Here is a 20004-nt window from a genome sequence, read left to right as displayed (position 1 = left end):
TCTCTCTCTCTCTCTCTCTCTCTCTCTCTCTCTCTCTCTCTCTCAGTACCAGGGATTGAACCCAGGGGTACTTGACCACTGAGCCATATACCCAGCCCCCGCCCCCCCTTTTTATAGTGAATTTAGAGACAGGGTCTTGCTAAGTTGCTCAGTGCCTCACTAAGTTGCTAAGGCTGGCTTTGAACTCACCATCCTCCTGCCTCAGCCTCCAGAGTTGCTGAGATTACAGGTGTGCACCACCGCACCTGGTTTATGTTCACCTTGTTAATCTCATTTATTTATCTCCAAAGCTCATGGTATATTTAACTGTGATCATTTTATACAAGGAGAACAGAGGTTCAGAGAAGCTAGTAACCCACCCAGAGGTCCCTCAGCCACTGAGGGGTGGAGCTGACCTTCAAGGCAGGTGTCCTGCCCTGACCACCTTTCTTGGGGAGGAAGGAGGGGGGATGCAAGCAGGGAGGATGTGCCTTCTGTATGGGACAGGGCTTCTGGATGGAGGACTGGACAGGGCATGGAGGGCTTAGCTTCTCACCCACACTCAGCATTGGTAGCCCACCAGTGTCCCATGTGACCCCAGCCCACCCCTTAACACACCTCTCTTCCCCTTGGGGCAACTTCTTTGCTTGACTGATTTTTTTTCCTGGAAGAAAAATAAAAACTGCTATGCTTTGAATGTGTCACCAAATGTCATATGTGGGGAACAATTTCCAAACTCATATGTCCATGGTATTTGGAAGAGAGGTGGCGGTCAGAATTGGATGAGGTCATGAGGGTAAGGGCCCCCAGGGTGGGACTGGTGGCTTTGTAAGAAGAGAGAGCAGAGCTGACACAGGCTTGCTTCTCACCATGTGATACCCTCCACCATGTTAGGACATTGCAAGAAGGCGCTCACCCAATATGGGTGCCAAGGTCTTGAACTTCCCATTCTCCAGAACTGTAAGCCAAATCTACCTCTATTATTTATAAATGACCCAGTCTCGGGTGTTTTGTTACAGCAACAGAAGGCAGATCAAGACAAGGGTAGAAAGGGGAACTGGTAAGTGAGGTAGAAGGAGTTTGGGCCTATTATGTAAGTTGGCTCCTGGGCCTGATGGTCTCCTTGCCCTTGATCTGCAAAACGGGGGCGAGATGTACTGTTCCTGTGGCTCACTTCCTAACACTCATCCCTGCCCTCCACAGACTGTGTGGGAAGCTCCCAGGACCTGGCCTAGATCACTTTCCTGTGGGTTTCCTGCTGCCTGAGGCTGAGCTTGAGCACGGGAAAGGCCCTGCCTACCCTGCAACCCTAGTGCTCCAAGATGCCACCTCCTCTTGAGACCAGTTCTGCAGGTTTAGGGAAGGCCAGCTCGAACACAGGTCCTTTCCTCCACCGCATCCACCAGCTTCTCTTCTGCCCAGGCTTCCATCCACTGTGATTCTCCTGCTAAAAAGATGATTCTCCCAATTGAGGAGAAGTCGCACATCACGGCCCTGAGATACTTTGGGAGGTGGAATGGGCTCATGGGAAGGTTGGTGGGGATTAGGTGACTTCTGGGGCGTGACTTTCCCAGAAGGCCTCATGTGCAGCCCTCACCAGGGCAGGAAGAGTTGGCCTAGGTATGCCAGGGCGGGCTTTGGCCTCTGCCCAGCTGCCTGTGGCTCCTGGCCATCTTTCTTGTGTTACATAAGCCCTCTAGCCTCACCTCCCTCAGCTCTGAAGCAGGCACTACAGTAACACCTGCCTGTTGGAGTGGCGGAGAGGACTAGAGGAAGAATTTGTAGGTAGAAAGGGCCCTGATTCTGCGTAAGTACTCACAGGGACCTTCGTTTATTTATTCTTTCATTCATTCTTTTTTTTTTGGTACTGGGGACTGAACCCAGGGGCACCTAACCACTGAGCCAGATTCCCAGCCCTTTTTTATATTTTATTTAGAGACAGGGTCTCACTGAGTTGCTGAGTCTGGCTTTCAACTCACAATCCTCCTGCCTCAGCCTCCCGAGCCGCTGGGATTACAGGCCTGCACCACTGCACCCAGATTCTTTCATTCATTCTTGTCTGCTGTAGCCCTGTCACAATTCTACGGGTTTAGGATCTATCTGTGCACAAAATAGACCAAGTCCCCTGTACTCAGGGGGCTTGCATTGTACCAGGGCAGGGGGAGGCAAGAAATAAACACTTAATTAAACATTATTTCAGATGAGATAATGAAATGTTGCAGTGGACCCTTCAAGTACTATGGGGGGTGGGGCGGGCAGGAAGCTCCTCAGAATGAGGTTTTTATCTTTTCTCCCAGACTTTGGAGAATGTCCCTCTTATTCATGCCTTCCTTAAAAGGAGTCACTCTCTTTGGCCTCAGGGCCTCACCCCAGGCCCAAGGCTGCCAGCACCTCCCAGGTCACATCCAACTTGAATGCAGTGACTGGGTTTAGCACGACTCATTCACTTGCTCTGTCAACCTGCAGATCTCACAGAATAGCTCCTTATGGTGCACTCTGAGAATCACAAGTCCTTGTCCTGAAGTGTCTTGTAGATAGGGACCGTGCTGCCTGGGAACAGCCTACCGGACCCAGGGCCGCCGGGGGCAGCTATTTCTGAATGTGAAGAGCTGTCTTTTGAGTGGGTCCTGGAGCCAAATCAAACTCAGAGCCCCACTCCCCAGCCCCCCAGTGGGAGAGTTGCTGCGGCTGTCTGTCCAGTGTGTGCCCAGCCTGGGAGACGCCCCTCAGTGTGGCCTCCCTCCGAGGATCTCATCAGGAGCCCCCGCTGGCCCCAGCAGAGCTCAGGCGTCTCTGTCCATGGCTTCTTGCTGCGCCTCTGGCTGTTCACCAGGGCTGTGGGCAGCAGAGGTGGCCCTTGACTTCTCCCATGCACAGAAGGAGAGACGAGGTCGCAGGGAGGAGGCTCGGCCACATGGCCAGGAGCATGAGGCCTGTGTGTGTCTGACCACAGAGGCAGACGCTCCGCCTTGGGGTTTGGGGCTGGGAACAGGCTGTTCTGCCCACAGTCACTGCTCGGCTCACATGGACCGCAGCAGTGTCTCGGGCCACTCGGCCCCCTCGGCAGCTGAGTCATGCTCCCCGGGGTTCACGGAGGCGCCTGGTCCAGAGCGGGCTGAGTCATCTGGTGATGAACTGCGGAATTCTTAGGCAGGCTGTCAGCACAGCGCCGAGGCCCTGCTCCCGCGCCAAGCCATTCGGAGGAAGAATTCCCTCCTCGGTCCTCATTCCTTCCCTGGCTTGGGGGCCCTGGCGGTGAGATCAAGACACTGAGGGGAACCCTGGGGCAACGGGAGATTCCAGACCGCTGACAGGGGCGGGTCTGGTCTGCTGGCACAGGGATCTCAGGTCTCCTTTCATTCACCTCTCATTTTGCAATGGGAATGGGAACACAGGTGGGCTCACGTGTCAGAGATGCTCAGGAAGGCAGAGGACCCATGACGAAGCGGGAAGGGCGGCTTTGGAATCAGAGGAACCTTAGCCTGAATGTATATCACGAGCAAGCTTCGTCAAGCCCAGTTTCCTCATCTATAAAATAATGGAGCGATTCCTACCTAGGGGGATCCAGGCTTCCCAGAGGCACGTAGGTGGCACCGTCATGGCTATTTGGCCTGCCGTGTTTGATGGGGAGGCTGAGAGCTGAGGTCTTTCCCCTTCTTGCTCAGGAAAACTCAGAGGGAAAAGAGAGAGGGGCCTCGAGAGAACCTTGGAGACAAGGCCAGGGGAGTGGGTTTGGCCGATGGGCAGATAATTCTAGAACCTGATGCCCTTCCACCCTGCAGGATGGATCACAAATACCTGTGCTGGCCACAAGGTATCCCAAAGTACTTGCTTGGTTCCCCCAAACTAGAAAACAGGCAGAGACCAGTGTGTGGGCACAGCCATGCTCACCCGGGCTCTCTCGCCCACGTCCCATGAGTCAGAACCCTACAAGCATGTGGCCCTGTGTGGGCCGGGTCACCTGCTGGCTTCCCCCCAGGCGTAGAATGGAAGGTGTACATCTCTCCCCAGAGGACCCATCTGCCCTGCAGGAGGGAGCAAGCAGGGATGAGATGGGATCACAGATGGTGACTGGGCCCTGTTGCTTTGGTTCCTGCAAAGTCACCCTAGGAATCTGCCTGGTCATCCCGGGTGCTGCCACCAGGTGGCCACGGTAATCTGAGTCTCTCTGGCTTCCTGGGCCTGGGTGTTGAAGGTTCCCCATACCCACCACCATCCGAGAAAAGCTTCCAATTTTTCAAAAGAACTTTATTAAGAAACAGAGAAAAGATACAAAATAAACAACCAAAGGAACGGAAGAATTCACAGCACAGATGCCTGATCCCTCGGCAACCCGGGCTGATGCGGGAACTCGGGTCCTGTTTCCCTGTCCTCAACCCAGCCTCTCTTGGTCACTGAACCAACCAGCTCAAACTTTCTCTGGAGACATCTTGGGCTGCCTTCCCCAAGCTCCCCAACCCTACTTCCTAAATTTCCTCTTTCTTCACTGCTCCCCACCCAGCTCCTGAGGTGAGGCCTGATCCGACTTCACCTTTCAATCACCTTCCAACCGTAAGATCTGTGGTCGCCGGGAGACCTGTTTTGCCTCCGTGAGCCAGCTGGGTGAACTGGTTCTGCTACTTTGGATCAAGTTATCTATTTTCCCAAGCCTGCACCTGAACTTGGTTCCTCTCCAACTAGGAACATCTTGGGTGTTCTCCCCCACAGAAGTCTGCATCCCTCTCCCTTGGCCCACTTCACTCACAAGACAGCTCAAGTTCTCAGCTTCCCCACAAAGAAGAGTGAGTCAAACACCTTCATCTTGCCACCCATGGATCAAACCCTGCCCATCTCAGGTCCCCAACCTCACCCATCTCCTCTGAAAGTTTCTCACTTCTCTCTTGGTCTTCTTGTCCTTTGGAATTTTCTCTCTGTAGACTCAGAAAATGACATCACTTTATAGATAGAGTAAGACTACAGTTTCAGGAGGGCTATTCCTTCCCTAATTATATTTTTCTCTAAACTGTCAAAAGATTGGGTCACTCTTGCCATTTTTTTTTTTAATCTTTCTCTAAGTGTCTAGGTAATCAGTCCTTTAATGAATACAGTCTGGTTCTCAGCTGGCTTTTAGGAATGGCATTGAATCTTAGCAAGCTGGCCACTGGTCTCTTCTGTTTCTGCAGTCACTGTGAGTCTCTTATATGGCTTCTGCTCAGAACTGCTGGAATGCAAAACATAACAGCCTCCTCCAAAGGAGAGGAAGGTTGACAGGTACCAGCTCGACCCAGATATTCTCGAGCTTCTATGTCAATGTGTGCCCATCACACCCCCTTCAAGCTTAAACTGATGGACAAGAACAAGTCATTTGAACTTCTTTCTAACCAATAACTTGGAGTTCAGTTCTATGGTGTACAAAATACTTCCCTCCGCCTCTCATTCCATCCTCATTGCAACCTTTTGTGAGGTGGGCATGGTGGACATTCAATTCCCAACTTACCCATGTACAAACTGAGGCTCAGAGAGGTTAGGGAACCAGAGCAAGATCACACAGCTCTCAAACAAAAGAACAACACTCAATCTATGTCTCTGCTACCTCATTCTCCTCCCCTTTTCTGCACAAACGTTGTGAAAGAGGTTTCTAGTCCTCTCCTCCAGACCCAAATGACATTCTCCTGTCATCAGTCCATGCACAACCTGGGCAGTCCCCATCAGGAAAAGGACAATTGATGAAACTAATTGTCATAGTCCAAATGGAGTAGGGATTTTTGCTGATACCAAAGTCCCTCAGTGCTGAATAGTGCTTCTGTGGGACTCACTGGGCATCCCAGGTCACAACTAAGGTGTTGAGGATTTTACCTCCAAATTAAGTTTGATGCTTTTACCTTCTTCCAGGGTTTCATACCTTCCACCCTGCCTCTTGTGAGCAAAATTCAGTATTTCCCTCCATCTTCCAATGCCCCTGGGAAGTCACAGGGTACCTTCATCTCTTAATTTTCTCTGGGGCTTTTGGGGGACATTACATTTATGAAGGCTTCTATTCCTGCCTTGCCCACTGGAACCATTTCACCAGGCAGGTCTTCTGCCCAGGGTCTCTGTGCATCTCTGGAGAACTACTGTTCCAACCCAGGAGGAGGACATTAGCCCCCAGAGCCACGCCTCCCAGGACCCATTCCACATAGAAGCAGGATCTCCCAATTTCATGTTTTTGACACAGAATCCAGTCTTGGGAAGCAAATGGTGGACTGTGTCCACAGTGCCCCCTACTGGAGATTCCCCACCAGAGACTGTTTTTGCACAGCTTGATTGATTAGTGCCTTGGCGTTTCGGGGTGGGAGATCTCTGGAGTCAGATCGTTGTCTCATTACTTTATAGACCTTAATTCATTTCACAGATGTTACTGAGCACCTGAAATGAGCGGTCACTGCAGACAGAGCTACAACCAGGACAGACACTGTCTTGGCCTTCATATGACACATCTCACCCTAGTTGGGTCTGCAGAACTGCCCCTTGGTTTCCAGTTGGTCTGAGTAAGTGCGTGAACTCGACCAGACTTCTGCATTCTGGACATTCCACAATCATTCCATCACCTGCGGGGATTGCCTGACCTCTGCAAACCTTCCCAGGGTGATACCTTAGTCCATCACCATCGCCCAGACAGTTCCAGCTCTGGTGGCCCTTCCTCCTGCTGACCCCCCGGCCAGCTGGGATTCTCCTCCTTGGCTTCTCTCTCAAAGGATAATCTCATTTGTTCTAACGGACACATTCATTCTGAAATTAGTGGTCACCCTTGATTATCACGGAAAAAGGCGTATTTTCTTGAAGTAAATGTTCAAGCATATATGTTATGTCATGGATAATAATGTTAACTGAAGTAGAAAATGTGCGTACGTGGATAACAGCACAAAATAACTCGAACTCAGTCTCTCAGATCACTATTTACAAAGTCGGACCTATTTCCACTCGGTAATTTTTCAGACATATCTTTACCTTGATGCTATCGCTATGTGATCACAATTCCAAATTCTCCTCTCCTTTTTGGCTTATGATTGCATCACATAAATATTTCTTCCAAATAGTCTTCATAGTTGCCATACATGAAGGTACTTGCTCATTCCCCCAACAGACCACAACCTACTTAGCAGTCACCCTGCAGCCGAGAAACTTCCAACTAATGACACTAATACATGAGGCAGCCAGAGATGTCTCTGCGCCAATATCTTTTTCTATTGAATTATTTTTCCAGAATGTATTCCCCAAAGTGAGATAAAGTATTCTTACAATCATTTTTTTTTCCACTTTGGTCAAATATTGCCAAATTGTTCTACAGGCAGTGTCGTTTATAGTGCCAAGAGGCTCCATATTTCTCCAGAAAGAATTTTTTTAAATTTGTTTTTGACAAACGCAAGTGGTTTTATGACTTTTTTAAAAATTAGCCCTCGACTACGTGTTTCCTGCTGGGTGCGTGGCCTATCTGGATCTTTGCCTAAACAGTTCTCAGTCCTTACCTATCCTGGAGATAGCTTCTCCTCCTCAAATCAATTCTACGTAGTTTTCTTATCTTGTTGGTTTTTCTTTTAATCTCCATTATTCTTTCCTGGGAGCATAATTTTTATATCACCAAAGTTGTCTACCCAGACGTTGATGGTTCCCCCCACTTTCAATAAGTAAGAGCTATGCTCCCTGGAAGGGTTTCTCTTTTCCCTACCCCTACCACCCTCCACTTTCCATTTGAGTTGGTTCCATCATCTGTGATCCCTACATTACAATTCCCTTCTGCGTCCATCTCTCCACAGCCCCTGGCTAAACATGCGTCCACCACCAACTTGACCACCTTAGCTCCACCAAGGCTACTGCTCGTGAAAAGGACCAGTGGCCACGGCTCACTTCTGACTGGACCCTTCCCTCGGTTTTCCTACCTCCCTTCCTCCCATCCCCACTGCTGACTTCTCAGGTTCCTCAGCTGGCTTGGTACCCACCCCAGTACCACACCGGGCCGCCATATTGGCCTATGGAAAAGGACAGATCCCTTTCCCTAGTGCAGCCAAACGAAGGCTAACATTTCTCAAAAGGAATGTAGCTGAATAATGAAGGGGAAACAAACAAACAAACAAACAGAGCCCAGGAGATGTAAAGAAAGCCTGTCAGAAGTGTTGCTTTGCGGAGATCTACATCCGACACAGGCCTTGCCTCAGAATGGCTCAGGCGGGGCTGCGTGGAGGGCTCCCCTTCTTGGATACTCAGAACCCCCGATTATTCAAACGACTCTGCCAGGTACGTTTCCCCGGCAGCCTATTTTCCCCATGGGCTTCAAGGCTACCACCTGTGGCCTCCGCTCACGGCTGCATTTGGGCCCACAGGAAGCCCCCGCCATACTCCACTGAGAATCTTTACTTCTGAGTCTGGCCCTGGCAAGGCAGGTCACCATCATTTACCTCAAGATCTCAGGCCTCTTCTGACCCCACCTCCTCCTGTGCCAGGCTGACAGCAGCCAGTTCGTGACTCTATTCCATGATGCCCACGTCTGACCTCCCCTGGGTCCTTGTGACTCAGAAGACGACGTGACCTCGCCTCCCCAGGACTCTCCCTCAGCCTCTCCATCAGGAATGGTTTTGAAGAATACAAATCAGGACACGTATACAAATCTCAGAAACCTGAACCACACCGGGGTGGCCATGGCGGTGGCGGTCACCCTTAGAAAGGAAGAGGTGCTGCTGGCTTCTAGAACTCTTCCCCACCCCAGTGCTTCTGAGAGCTATGGTCGCCCCATCACCCTTGGTCCCTGAACATCAGAAGAGGGGTTGGCAGTTTGGCAATCACGCTGAAAAGCTGCTGACCACTGCCCTCCGGGAAAATGTCCTTGGCCACCACATCCCACGCGGCTCCACTTCCCTCCTGCCCCCCACCCCGACGGCCCCCCACCCCCATCAGAGCCCCCTTAATTGTCGGGAGAACGAACCCGGAAGACGTGGATGGTCCCATTACTGAGGGACACAACCAGGTACCTGCCGTCCACCATGGTGGTCACCCGGGGCTTTTCCAGGCCGTGGTAGGCTGTCAGGAAGTCGCCAAGAAGCGACCCTTTGGGATCCAGGATCACCACCTTGTTGACCTCTCGAAGGGTCAGAAAGATGTAGCCCTTCTTGTCGACAGACAGGGAGCCCGGCTGGCAGCCATGCAAACCCGGCCCCCTGTATTCCCCAAGCACCTGGCCCCGCCCGTCGCAGACTACCACGCTATTCTGCTGCCAATCCGACCCCACGAAATTGCCCTGAGGACTGGCGGTCAGGAAGACCAGCGCCCGCTGGCCGCGGTTGGCCTTGCCCCCGGGGATGAACCGGGTGGCCAGGCTGCCTTCCATGTTGTACACCTCCACGTGGCCTGCCACACTGACGGCCACCCGGTCCCCACTGGGCAGCGCAGCCACGGCATGGCTGGCCTGGGAGAGGCTCAGGGCCCGGCGCCATTGCACCTCGCCGTCAGGGCTGATGAGATAGAGCCGCGCGCCGGCCGAGAAGGCCACTGTGCTCTGCAGAGCAGCCACGCTGCATGGGGAGCAGCCCTCGGGGACGGGCACAGTGCCCTTGTAGTCGCCGTTGAGGGAGAAGCGCTTCAGAGCCCTGTTCTGCTCATCTGCCACCAGGATTTCTCGGGGGCCAAAAGGACAGAGCCCAGTGATGCGGGGAGAGCGCTTGTCTCCAGGCATGCGCGTGGGGAAGCTGCAGGAGAAGATGGGCCTGGGCAGGAGGCCCGAGCCCTCCAGGTTTGGCCCCAGGGCGGGGCTGGGCTCGCGGGACATGGACTTGCCCCTGCCTTTGAATTTTCTCTTCTTGTTGGATCTGCAACCCCGCTCCACCTGGACGCCTCCATCTTCTTGGGCTGGCTGGGTGCTGTCTCCTTTGGGGGCTGGGGATCCACCTTCGCGGGGTGTCTTGGCTTTGTCCTCTTTTGGGGTCGGGGCTCCGTCCTTAACCTGGGGCTGGCCTCCGCTCTGCCTCTCTGCCTTGGCTCCCTCCTCTCTCTGCCTCTGGGACTCCTCCTCGCCCTGGGCTCCTCCTCCTCCTCCTTTCCCCTTCTCCTTCTGGGGCTGCTCCTCCTCAAAGGAGAGCTGGAGCAGGTGGCAGTTCTTGTCCAGAAGTCCAGGGTGCAGCTCCAGCTGGGGCAGCAGGCAGGGTACAGGCCCGGGTGTCCACGGGCTGCTCTGCAGCTGCCGCAGCCTCTGGGCAATGGCGCCTTCCAGAGAAAGGATCTCGGCCTCCCGTCCCAGGCTGAGCACCCGCCGTGCAAAGGCAGCTGCCGCCCTGGCCACCTGCTCCCGGCCTTCTAGCTTGGCCAGCCTCTCCCGGGCAGCCTCTTCAGCAGCCTCCACGTGGGCCCGAAGCTGCCCCAGCACCTCCTGCTTCTGGGCCAGGAGGGCCCTGAGGACCCCCTCGGCTGCCTCCTCCACCTGGGTCCCCACCCGGGCAGCCTGCTCCCGCAGCCGGGCCAGCGCCTCCTTTTCGGCCACCCGGGTGGCCTCCAGCTCCACCAGGTTGCTGTCCACACCGGCCAGCAGCTCCTCGAGGCCCGGCCTCCGCGCCCGCACTGCCTCAGCCAGGGGCAGGCAGGGGTGGTCCAGGTGGGGGTCCAAGCGGCACTCGCGACACAGCAGCTGGGAGCAGGGCTGGCACAGGAAGCGCAGAGCCTCCCCTGGGTGCTGGGGACACTGGGCTGCTTGGCGCTCCCGGGCCTCCTCGTCATACCACCCTGCCCTGTAGCCCACCAGGTCTACCACGCGGTGGCTGTGGGTCTGGCGCGTGCAGCGGTGCCCGTCGGCACAGGCCTGACACAAGTCATCAGCACAGTCCAGGCAACGGGCTGTGGCAGGCCCCCCGGCACTGGTGCCCCCTACCAGGGGACACAGGGCACAGGCCGGCTTCCCTGCACGCAGGTCTCCACAGGCCCGGGCCTTCACCAAGTCCAGGAGCCCATTGACGAAGAAGTTGGTCTTGAAGGCAGCCACCCCCGCGGGCGGCACGGGCACCGTCTCCCGGCACTCGGGACAGCGGATATGGCCGCTCTCGGCCAGCTGGGCCAGGCAGTCCTGGCAGTAGGTGTGCAGGCAGGGCAGCGTCTTGGGTGTGTGCAGCTGCTCCAGACAGATTTTGCAGGCTAGGAAGTCGCTGCTCAGGGCCTCCAGCAGGGATGGGGAGGAGCCCTGGGAAAACATGCTGCAGCAGGGCAGGGTCGGAGGTCAGAAGGCCTCTCTATAGGCCTCCAGCCCATCCCCCATCTCCCCATCCTCAGCACCACAAAACTTCCCAGGCCTGGGGTCTCACCTGATTGGTCAGGAATTTCCTTCTGGCTTCCTGGGCCTGGCCAGTTCTTCTGGAGCTTAGGGAGCCTCCCTCTTCCTCTTCCCTTTCCTCCTCCTCTTCCTCCCTAGATACAGTCAACAAATGTAAACACGTAAATGCTGCTGGTGGTGTCGGGCCTGTGACACATGACAGGACCAAGAAGCCCCACGGCCTTACGGAGCAAAATTCTAATCATCAGTGTACCAGGCCTTGGGGCAGGTGTGGCCCAAGCCCTCCCTGGGTGGCTCAGTACTGGGAACTGCCAAGATTGGGCGCTGGGGTGGGAGGGGCAGGCAGTGAGGACACAGCAGAGTCGGGTGAGCACGGGCACCTTGGGTCCGGCAGCTGGGGTAGGGTCTTGCAGTGGTGCAAAGGCCCTCACTGCCCAGGACCATCCACCAGGGGAAGGGGTCCCACTTCCTGCCCTGACTTTTCCTGAAATCCATTCTGGGGCAGATCTCCCCCTGCTGGACCTCAGGATCACCTCGGCCTTGACCTCCTCTCCTGGGGTCCTGCATTCCAGAAGCCTCTGAAGGGTAGGAGTTGTGAGCTCCCAGCACAAGTCGGAGAGGCCCTTCACACTGGGATTTAGTGGCATTTCCCCTTTGCCGGTGGGAGGGGAGCTCAGAGGGTGAGAGGGGGTCTTTCTTGGGGATCCTCAGGCCTCTGGCCATGGATAGGGGGTGTGGGGGCAGTGCTGTTTCCAGCCCGCCCTCTCTCCAGCCTTCCGGGTCCCTCTTTCCCTCTCTCCCTCTCTCTCTCTCTCTCTCTCTCTCTCTCTCTCCTCCTCTCTCCCCTCTCTCTCTCTCTCTCCCTCTCTCCCTCTCTCTCTCTCTCTCCCTCTTTCTCTCTCTCTCTCCCTCTCCCTCCCTCTCTCTCTCCACCCCCTTCCCCCTCTGTTCAGCGCCGCCCCTGATTTAGCCGCCCCCACCCGTCCTGACCCAGCCAGAGCTGACCTTAGGCTCCCGGAATGGCAGGGACCCGAGGCCTGCACCGCGCTGGTTCTAGGTGCCTGAAACAGAAACAAAACTGAAACTAATGGGACTTGCGGTGCAACTTCCGTCCCCGGCCCGGGACACCGGCTCGGAAGGGCTCAGGCCCCGCCTTCTTCCCCACCCCAGCCCAGCGGGGCCGGCCCCCCTCCAGCACGCAGGCCCTGGGCCGGAGTCTGGCCGCCAGGTCTGCTGTCAGTTCCAGCCTCCGCTGCCAGCTGAGAGCGTGCGTGTCGTAAACAAGGCTCTGCCTGGGGACCTGCTCTCCGGAGTGCCTGTGTACCGGGTCAGAAGGTTCATCTGCGGAGATGAAGGAGAGATCGTCGGTGATTCAGAGACTGGGGTAGCTGGAGGCGGGTGCCCGGGTCAGATCTACAGCGCTGTGGACGCCCCAGCCTGGGGGAGGCCCTGTATCACACAAACCTTTGCCAAGGGACAGGAGAGCAGGCAGCCCAGATAAGGAGCTCTCTGCGGGTTCAGACAAAGCTTCCTGGAGGAGGCATGGGGGGAGGCGCGATGATGGAGGACACACGGGTTTGGGGTTCAGGGAGTCCATCAGTGTTCTGGGAACTGGAAGCTACAGTGAATGCAATACCTGACCCTCCTGAGCGGCTTCCTGTGATTTAGGACGGTTTGTGGGAAGGGGATGTGTGGGCCATGGCAGATGGCCTAAAGAAGGGGGAAGCAGTCAGATCATCAAGGGCCCTCCTGTTTGACTGGAGGGAGTCCATGTTTTACAGAAAAAGCCCAAAGAACCACCGGAGGATGGTTTCCCCAGCATTTGAAGAAATATTTGAAGCACAAAGAAGATGGAAGGATTGCAGCGAACACTCAGACCCAGGACTGAAGAGTGTGGTTTCTGGTTTACTACCGCTGGGTCCTCATGGATCTATCCATGTTAGCCTCCCTGTGCCCAAATGACAGAATTTAAGTAAGAAACCGGACTGATGAGAACTCACTTTCTCAATAACCGAGAGGATAGAGGGAGGTGACTTCAGGGACCAGGCGAAAAGTGGAGTAGGGGGCCTGAGAGCAGCAGCCAGAACAGGAAGTGGAAACCCAGGAGAGAGGGTCACAGTGGCCATGCCTGGCAAGGGCGGAAGGAGGAGGTAGCCAGCGCACTGGATGCCAGAGACCAGACCTTCAATCAGGATGGAAACAGAAAAACAAGATGGCCCCCAACTTAAGGCAGTTCAGCTTCCCTGCTTTATCAAGGTGTGTCAGCAATACACATTCAGTAGGCGCCACACTTTGTATTCTGAATTGTGATTTTGTGGAGGATCAAAAACCAGTTCCCTAAAGCAAAGGGCTGGGAAGTGACTCACAGAAACTGATCATCCCCTGCCCTTCTGTGCCTTCCTCCCCCTCAGGGGGCAAGCCATGGAAACCGGAAATTCCTCTTCCCCAAGGCAGGTCACAGAAACTGGTATCCTTTTTCTCCAGTGAAAGCCATAAAGCCTACCAACATGTCTGTAATCATCCCCCTCCATTATAACTTGGAACTAACTGTAAAGAAATTCTCCGCCATGCCTGGTCTGACCACAAATCATAAGACCCTCATTCCAGAGGGGTCCTGCTCCTACCGAGGACAAGAGAATGCTACACAGAGGAGAGTCTGTGCAGATGGGCCCTGCTCAGTTCCCTACCCTCACATCTTTCTGCATTAGATCATGTGTTTTTGTTCCATTGTGACTTACACACTTGTCCAGCTTCAACGAACCTAAGTGGGAAAATGGACAGTGGACCCCGGGGCTTTGGGTCTTCAGTCTGAAGTTCACCATGCCACGTAAGACTACGATCAAATAAACTTGCTATGTTTTTCTACCTTCTAGAAGCGGGTGTAGGCCCTGACCCTCTATGATGGGCAGGAAGCCGATCCTGCCCTTTTCCACACCTACTGTCTTTTCCCAGGTTGGCGGCCGGTAGTGTGATGTTCTCTTGAGATCCGGGACCACCAGGGTGAATAACCAGCATTCCCTAGAGTGCTAAGCTAGGGTGTTCCATGGGCGGGGTGTGTGCCGTCCTTTTATCCTGATAACAACTTCAATCCACAGTAGGTTTATCTGGATGTAATTCCATCGTAAGCGGAGAAGCATCTGTGTTGGTGCTTGTGTGTCTGTAATTCTGGGCACACACCCACTTGCACAAGCCAGGGTCCTCCCTGTGTGCTAGTCTGTGGCGGCCTACGGTCAGAGCGTGCCAGGCCCTGTGGAATACACAGAGAGAAGACATATTCCCTGCCCCCTAGAAGCAGCAATCTCAAGGGTCCCTGCAAAATGAGGTGGTAAGGAAACTGTCTTCCACGTTCCGAAATAACCACTGCAATGCTTTGATTGAGTGTTACCATGTGCTTGGTGTGGAGTGTGGGAAACAGAGCCCAACGGGTCCTCCCCCCGACCTGGTGTGGTCAGGGGTGATGATTGCCTTGCCTCACCATTGAGGAGACCTAAGGAAGTTCACAGGATCATATAAATGCCAGGGGAACTCAGAAGAGGGAGCTGTGATCCCCTGGAAGGGCGGTTGTGGGAGACAGGAAGGCTTCCTGGAAGGGGCAGCATTAGAGAGCTGCTCCCCCCACCCCCACAGCTGCTTAAAGTGCCTACAGCGTGTGTGGTGGGCCCCAGGGAGACAGTTTCCCCTGGAGATCGGAATTCTAAGTCCTCACCTACAGCCCCGTGATAAGTGTTACCATGGATACACAGAGATAGCACTAGAAGCCCAGAGAAGAGAGGGAGCTTGGTGCGGCTGGCAAGTGGGAGTGGGGAGAGGTTATTGCCTGATTTTGGGGTTCCTGGGGGTGATTCAGGGGGTGTTTCTTAGCCCAGAGGCCACAGGCCTTATAGGACTGGAGGTGGTAGGAGGGAGAGGGCTGGCAGAGGGCTGGGAACTTTGAAGTTCCCAGCTGAGAATGCTACAATGCCTTCAGGTAACAGGAAGCAGGTCTAGTCATCCCTCACATCCCAGGTTCCACTTTCTCAGCTGTTGAGTCCATGGAATCGGCCAACCTTTGGTTGAAAATATTCAGGAAAAAAAATTGGGTCTGTCCTGAACACATGTGGATATTTTTCTTGACATTATTTCATAAACAATCCTCTATAACACCTCCCCTTCCCCAACCCCTAGGCCCTGACAGTCTCCAATCTGCTCTCCATCTCTTTAATTTTGTCATTTCAAGAATTTATAGAAATGAGGCTGGGGCTGGGGCTGGGGCTCAGTAGTAGAGCGCTTGCCTAGCACATGTGAGGCACTGAGTTCTATCCTCAGCACTACATAAAAATAAATAGATCAACATATAAAAGATGAGAATAAAAACCATTTAAAAAGAATTTATATAAATGGAATCATAAAATATGAAACCTTTGGAGATTCAGCATGTAGCATCCTTCCAAGTTGTATGCACGTCCATGTTTCTTTCTTTTTACTTGCTGAGTGGTATTCCATTATTTGGACATATTACAGTTTGTTTATCCATTGGCCTGTAGGATGATGCTTGGATTAATTCCAACTTGTTGATTATTTCGAATACAGCCACAAGGAACATTCCTATACAGGTTTTTATGTGAGCATAAGCTTTTATTTCCCTGGGTTAAAGCGCAAGCAACTGTTTGATGGGTTGTGTGTTTTAGTTTCACAAGCAATTGCTAACCTCTTTTCCATCCCTCACTCATGTGTAGTGTCTGGATTTGCCACATCATTGTCAGCACTTAGTACAGTATTTTTAATTCATTTAAATCTTTATCCATATATCTTCTTTTCTTTCTTCCCCCCATCTATCTTCTTTGATGAAGTGCCTGCCATTCTTTTTACCAATATTCGATTGGATTTTAATGTTGATTTTGAAAAAAAAAAATTACCATATTTTGGATATAAGTGATTTGTCAGCTCTATAATTTTCAAGTCTTTTCTCTGAGCCTGTAACTTATATCTCCATCCAGTCAACAATGCTATTTGTAGGAAAGAGTTTTCAATTTTCATTTTTGTCAATTTTTTTCTTTTTTAGTTCATTTCTTGGTGTCATGTCTAATACTCTTTGCATAACTCAAGGTCACAATGATTTTCTCCTGTTTCTTTTAGAAGTTTTGTAGCTTTAGCACTTACACCTATGCTCTAATCCATTTGGAGTTAGTTTTTGCATGTACTTTGAGATCAGGGGCGTTGGCTTTGTTGCTTGGCATAAGGATGTTCTAGTATTACATGTTGAAAAAAACCATCTTCCAACTTTGAATTTTCGTAGCACCTTTGTCAAAAATTAATTGACCATAAATATGTTTATTTCTGAACATCCCATTCTACTGTTAATCTACATGGCTGTCCCTAGGCCAATACCACACGTTGTGATTACTGCAGCTTCATAGTCAACTTTGAAATCAGATGGAGTGAGTCCTCAAAGCTTGTTCTTCCATATCAAAACAATTTTGGCTATTCTAGGTCCTTTGCATTCCTTATATGTTTTAGAATCACCTTGTCAATTACTTACAAAAGCTTCCAGAAGTTTTGATGGGCATTTAATTGGACCTACAGATCAATCTGGAAAGTATTGCCCATCTTAATACTATTGAGTCTTCTAATCCATGAACATAGTATATCTTTTCATTGTTTTGATTCTTTAAATCAAAAATGTTTTATAGTTTTCAATGCGGAAGTTTTAGCATTTCCTTTGCCAAATTTGTTTTGAATTGTTATTTTTTACACTATTATGAATGAAATTTTTTCAATCTCATTTTGTGATTGTTTACTGCTAACATATGAAAATACAATAAGATTCTATGTATTGATCTAGTATCCTATGACCTTGCTAAACTCATTTGTTAGTTCTAGTAGTTTTTATTTTATTTTTATGTCATTTTTTGTAGATTCCTAAAGATTTTCAGTGTACTAGGTCATGTCATTTTGAGTGAAGATAGTTTTAATTCTTCCTTTCAAATCTGTATGCCTTTAATTTTTTTCCTTGCCTTTTTAACTTGCTAGAATTTCCAGGAAAATGTTGAATAAAGATGGTGAAAGCAGACATTCTATTCTTGTTGTTGATCACAGGGAGGAAGTATTCAGAGTTTAACCATTAAGGTTGATGCTAGCTTTAATAATTAATAATAATAATAATAATATGAAGAAGGAGGAGGAGAAGTAGTAATAGTTGTTGCTGGACACAGTTTTCCAATATTTTGTTAAAGATTTTTGTTTCTATGTCCATAAGTGATATTGGTCTGTTATTTAATTTTTCATCATATCTGTGTCTGGTTTTGATATCAGGATTTTATTAGCCTCACAAAACAGTTTGGGAAATGTTCCTTTCTCCTCTGTTTCTTAAAATATGTTCATGTAGAATTGATGTTATCTCTTTTTAAAATGTTTGATAGGATTCATCAGTGAAGCCATCTGGGCCTGGAGTTTTCTCTGTGGGAAGGTTCTGAATTTATGAACTTAAATTTTTTTTTTTTTTTTTGCAGGATATCAGTCACTCCAAACTTTCTTAATAGGGAAAGTTGTAGTAATTTGTGTGTTAACAAGAATTTGTCCATTTCATCTAAATTGTCTAATGTATTAGCAACAAACTCTTCATAATAATTTCTATAATCCCTTTGATGATTTAGGGTCTGTTAATGATTTCCCCTCTCTCATTACTGCTTTTGGTAATCTACATCTTTTTTCCTTGTCAGTTTTGCTAAAGATATGATAATTTTTGTTTTTTAAAATTTCATGAAAACCGTTAGAAAGATTTCATAGTTTTTATTAATATGAACTGATATTTTCAAAGAACCAATTTTGGTTTCATTGATTTTCTCTGTTGCTTTTCTATTTTCTATTTTCCCTGATTTGCATTCTGATTAAAATTTTTTTTTCTTCTACTTAATTTGGATTTTATTTGCTATATTTTTTTGGTTTCTTGAGGTGATAGCTAAGAGTATAGTTCTTAGATCTTTCTTCTTTTCTAAAATAAGCATCTAAAACCACACATTTATCTCTAAACATGGCTTTAGCTGCATCCAGTAGTATGCTGGTAGATCTGTAACCTCTATCTCTTGGGGGAGGGGGAATCTCTGATTAACGGCAATTGCAAATTTCTTTGATGTAAATAATCCTACTGTGGTTGATTTCAAGCTATGAATGTGAAGTCACCAAGCATACAGTTGGGAAGGCATGTACATAATTGACTTTCATGAGCCAATGTGAGTTGACTCCAACACAATGCTTGCTGTAGTCCATCAATCTTGATATTTGTATTTCTATTTTCATTAAATTCAAGATATTTTCTAATTTCCCTTGTGATTTCTTCTTTAACCCATGAACTAGTTAGAAGTATGTTGTTTAGTTTCAAAATATTTGGGGATTCTACAGATTTATTTTTATTGTGGGTTTCTAATATAATTTTGATATCATTAGAGAAAATACTTTGCATGATTTCAAACATTTTAAATTTATTGAATATCATGTTATGTCCTACCAAATGCTCTATCCTGGACAATGCCCTATGTGTGTTAAAAAAAAAAATGTATCCTGCTGTTTTTAAGCAGTGCTTCTGTCTGTTAGGTCAAGTGGGCCAATAGAGTTGTCCAAGTGTCTGCATTCTAATTGATTATCTGACTCTTCAGTAGTGTCGATGTTTCTACCTGTAACGAAAGGTTGAATTTTCCATTTATTCCTTCATTTTTGCCAGGTGTTACTTCATGGATTTTGGGGTTATAATGCGTGTATCTCCCTTTTTCATTATGAAATATCCCACTTTGTCTCTAATAATACATTTTCTTAAATATTGGCATATTCTAAGATATCAATATAACTACCCTAGCTGCATGTTTTTTTCAATACTAGGGATTGAACTTGGGGCCTTCTATATCACTGAGCCACATCCTCAGTCCTTTTTATTTTTTATTTTGAGACAGGGTCTTGCTAAGTTGCTTAGGGTCTTGCTAAATTGCAGAGGCTGGCCTCAGACTTACAATCCTCCTGTCTCAGCCTCCCAAACTAGGAATTACAGGAGTGGGCCACTGCTCCTTGTTCCAGTTTTCTTAAGACCATTTGCTGGTATATCGTTTCCACATTTTTACTATCGACCTATTGGTGTCTTTGACTCTAAAATGTGTTTCTTATAGACAGTATAGTTGGATATGACTTTTTTAAAAATCCAGTTAGATAATCTCTGCCTTTTGAGTGCTTAGTCCACTTAAGTTTAATGTAATTATTAACATGATTGAGTTTATGTGCTTTTGTTTGTTTGTTTGTTTTATTTTGGTGCTGGGGATTAAACCCAGGGCCTTGCAAATGTTAAATACACATTCTAACATTGAGCTACACTCTCAACCTATGTCTGTCATTTTGCTATTAGTTTTCTAACTGTCTCATATATTTTTTGTTACTTTTTTATTACCTTACTTGGTGTTAAAAATGCTATTAATGTATTCTTTTAGTCCCACCATTGCTATATTTTAAAAATTACTTCTCTGGTTTCCCTAAGGGTTATAGTCATTAGAGAACGCATTTATTTATCAATGCTGATTTCAGTGTTCAATAATCTTATGCCCACATAGCATTTGTTCCTCCTCTCCTTTGTTATTTTGTTTTATATATGCATAGGTGAACATATACATGTATAATTAATATATGTAATACCAACAGTGCAGCTTTATAATAATTATTTAAATAATTCCACTTAAAAAAGCAAATGAAGGGAAGACAAACTATAATTCCGTTTTTTGTATCTAACCACATATGTACCATTCCAC

The 20004-nt window shown here is 49.4% G+C and overlaps 1 protein-coding gene across 2 annotated transcripts; it reads right to left on the bottom strand.

The window, feature by feature from the left end:
- Positions 1-7700: 7700 nt before the first annotated feature.
- On the bottom strand, positions 7701-12399 carry TRIM56 (tripartite motif containing 56). Of its 2 annotated transcripts, none has more exons than XM_079120189.1 (3): positions 12248-12399; positions 11274-11376; positions 7701-11165 (listed from the first exon to the last, which is right to left on the bottom strand). In XM_079120189.1, the coding sequence occupies exon 3, from the start codon at positions 11162-11164 to the stop codon at positions 8894-8896; it is 2271 nt and encodes a 756-aa protein (XP_078976315.1). In that variant the 5' UTR covers position 11165; positions 11274-11376; positions 12248-12399; the 3' UTR covers positions 7701-8893. The 2 variants fall into 2 exon arrangements, with proteins under 2 accessions (XP_078976315.1, XP_078976316.1); XM_079120190.1 differs by having other exon boundaries at positions 12233-12395.
- Between the last annotated feature and the right edge of the window lie 7605 nt (positions 12400-20004).

This window comes from Sciurus vulgaris, assembly GCF_902686455.1.
Source record: "Sciurus vulgaris genome assembly, chromosome: 18".
Lineage (NCBI taxonomy): Eukaryota > Metazoa > Chordata > Mammalia > Rodentia > Sciuridae > Sciurus > Sciurus vulgaris.
This window is presented reverse-complemented; position numbering and strand designations above follow the sequence as displayed.

Coding starts and splice junctions, on each gene's coding strand:
- TRIM56 (XM_079120189.1), bottom strand. CDS start 11,164: ATGTTTTCCCAGGGCTCCTCCCCATCCCTGCTGGAGGCCCTGAGCAGC.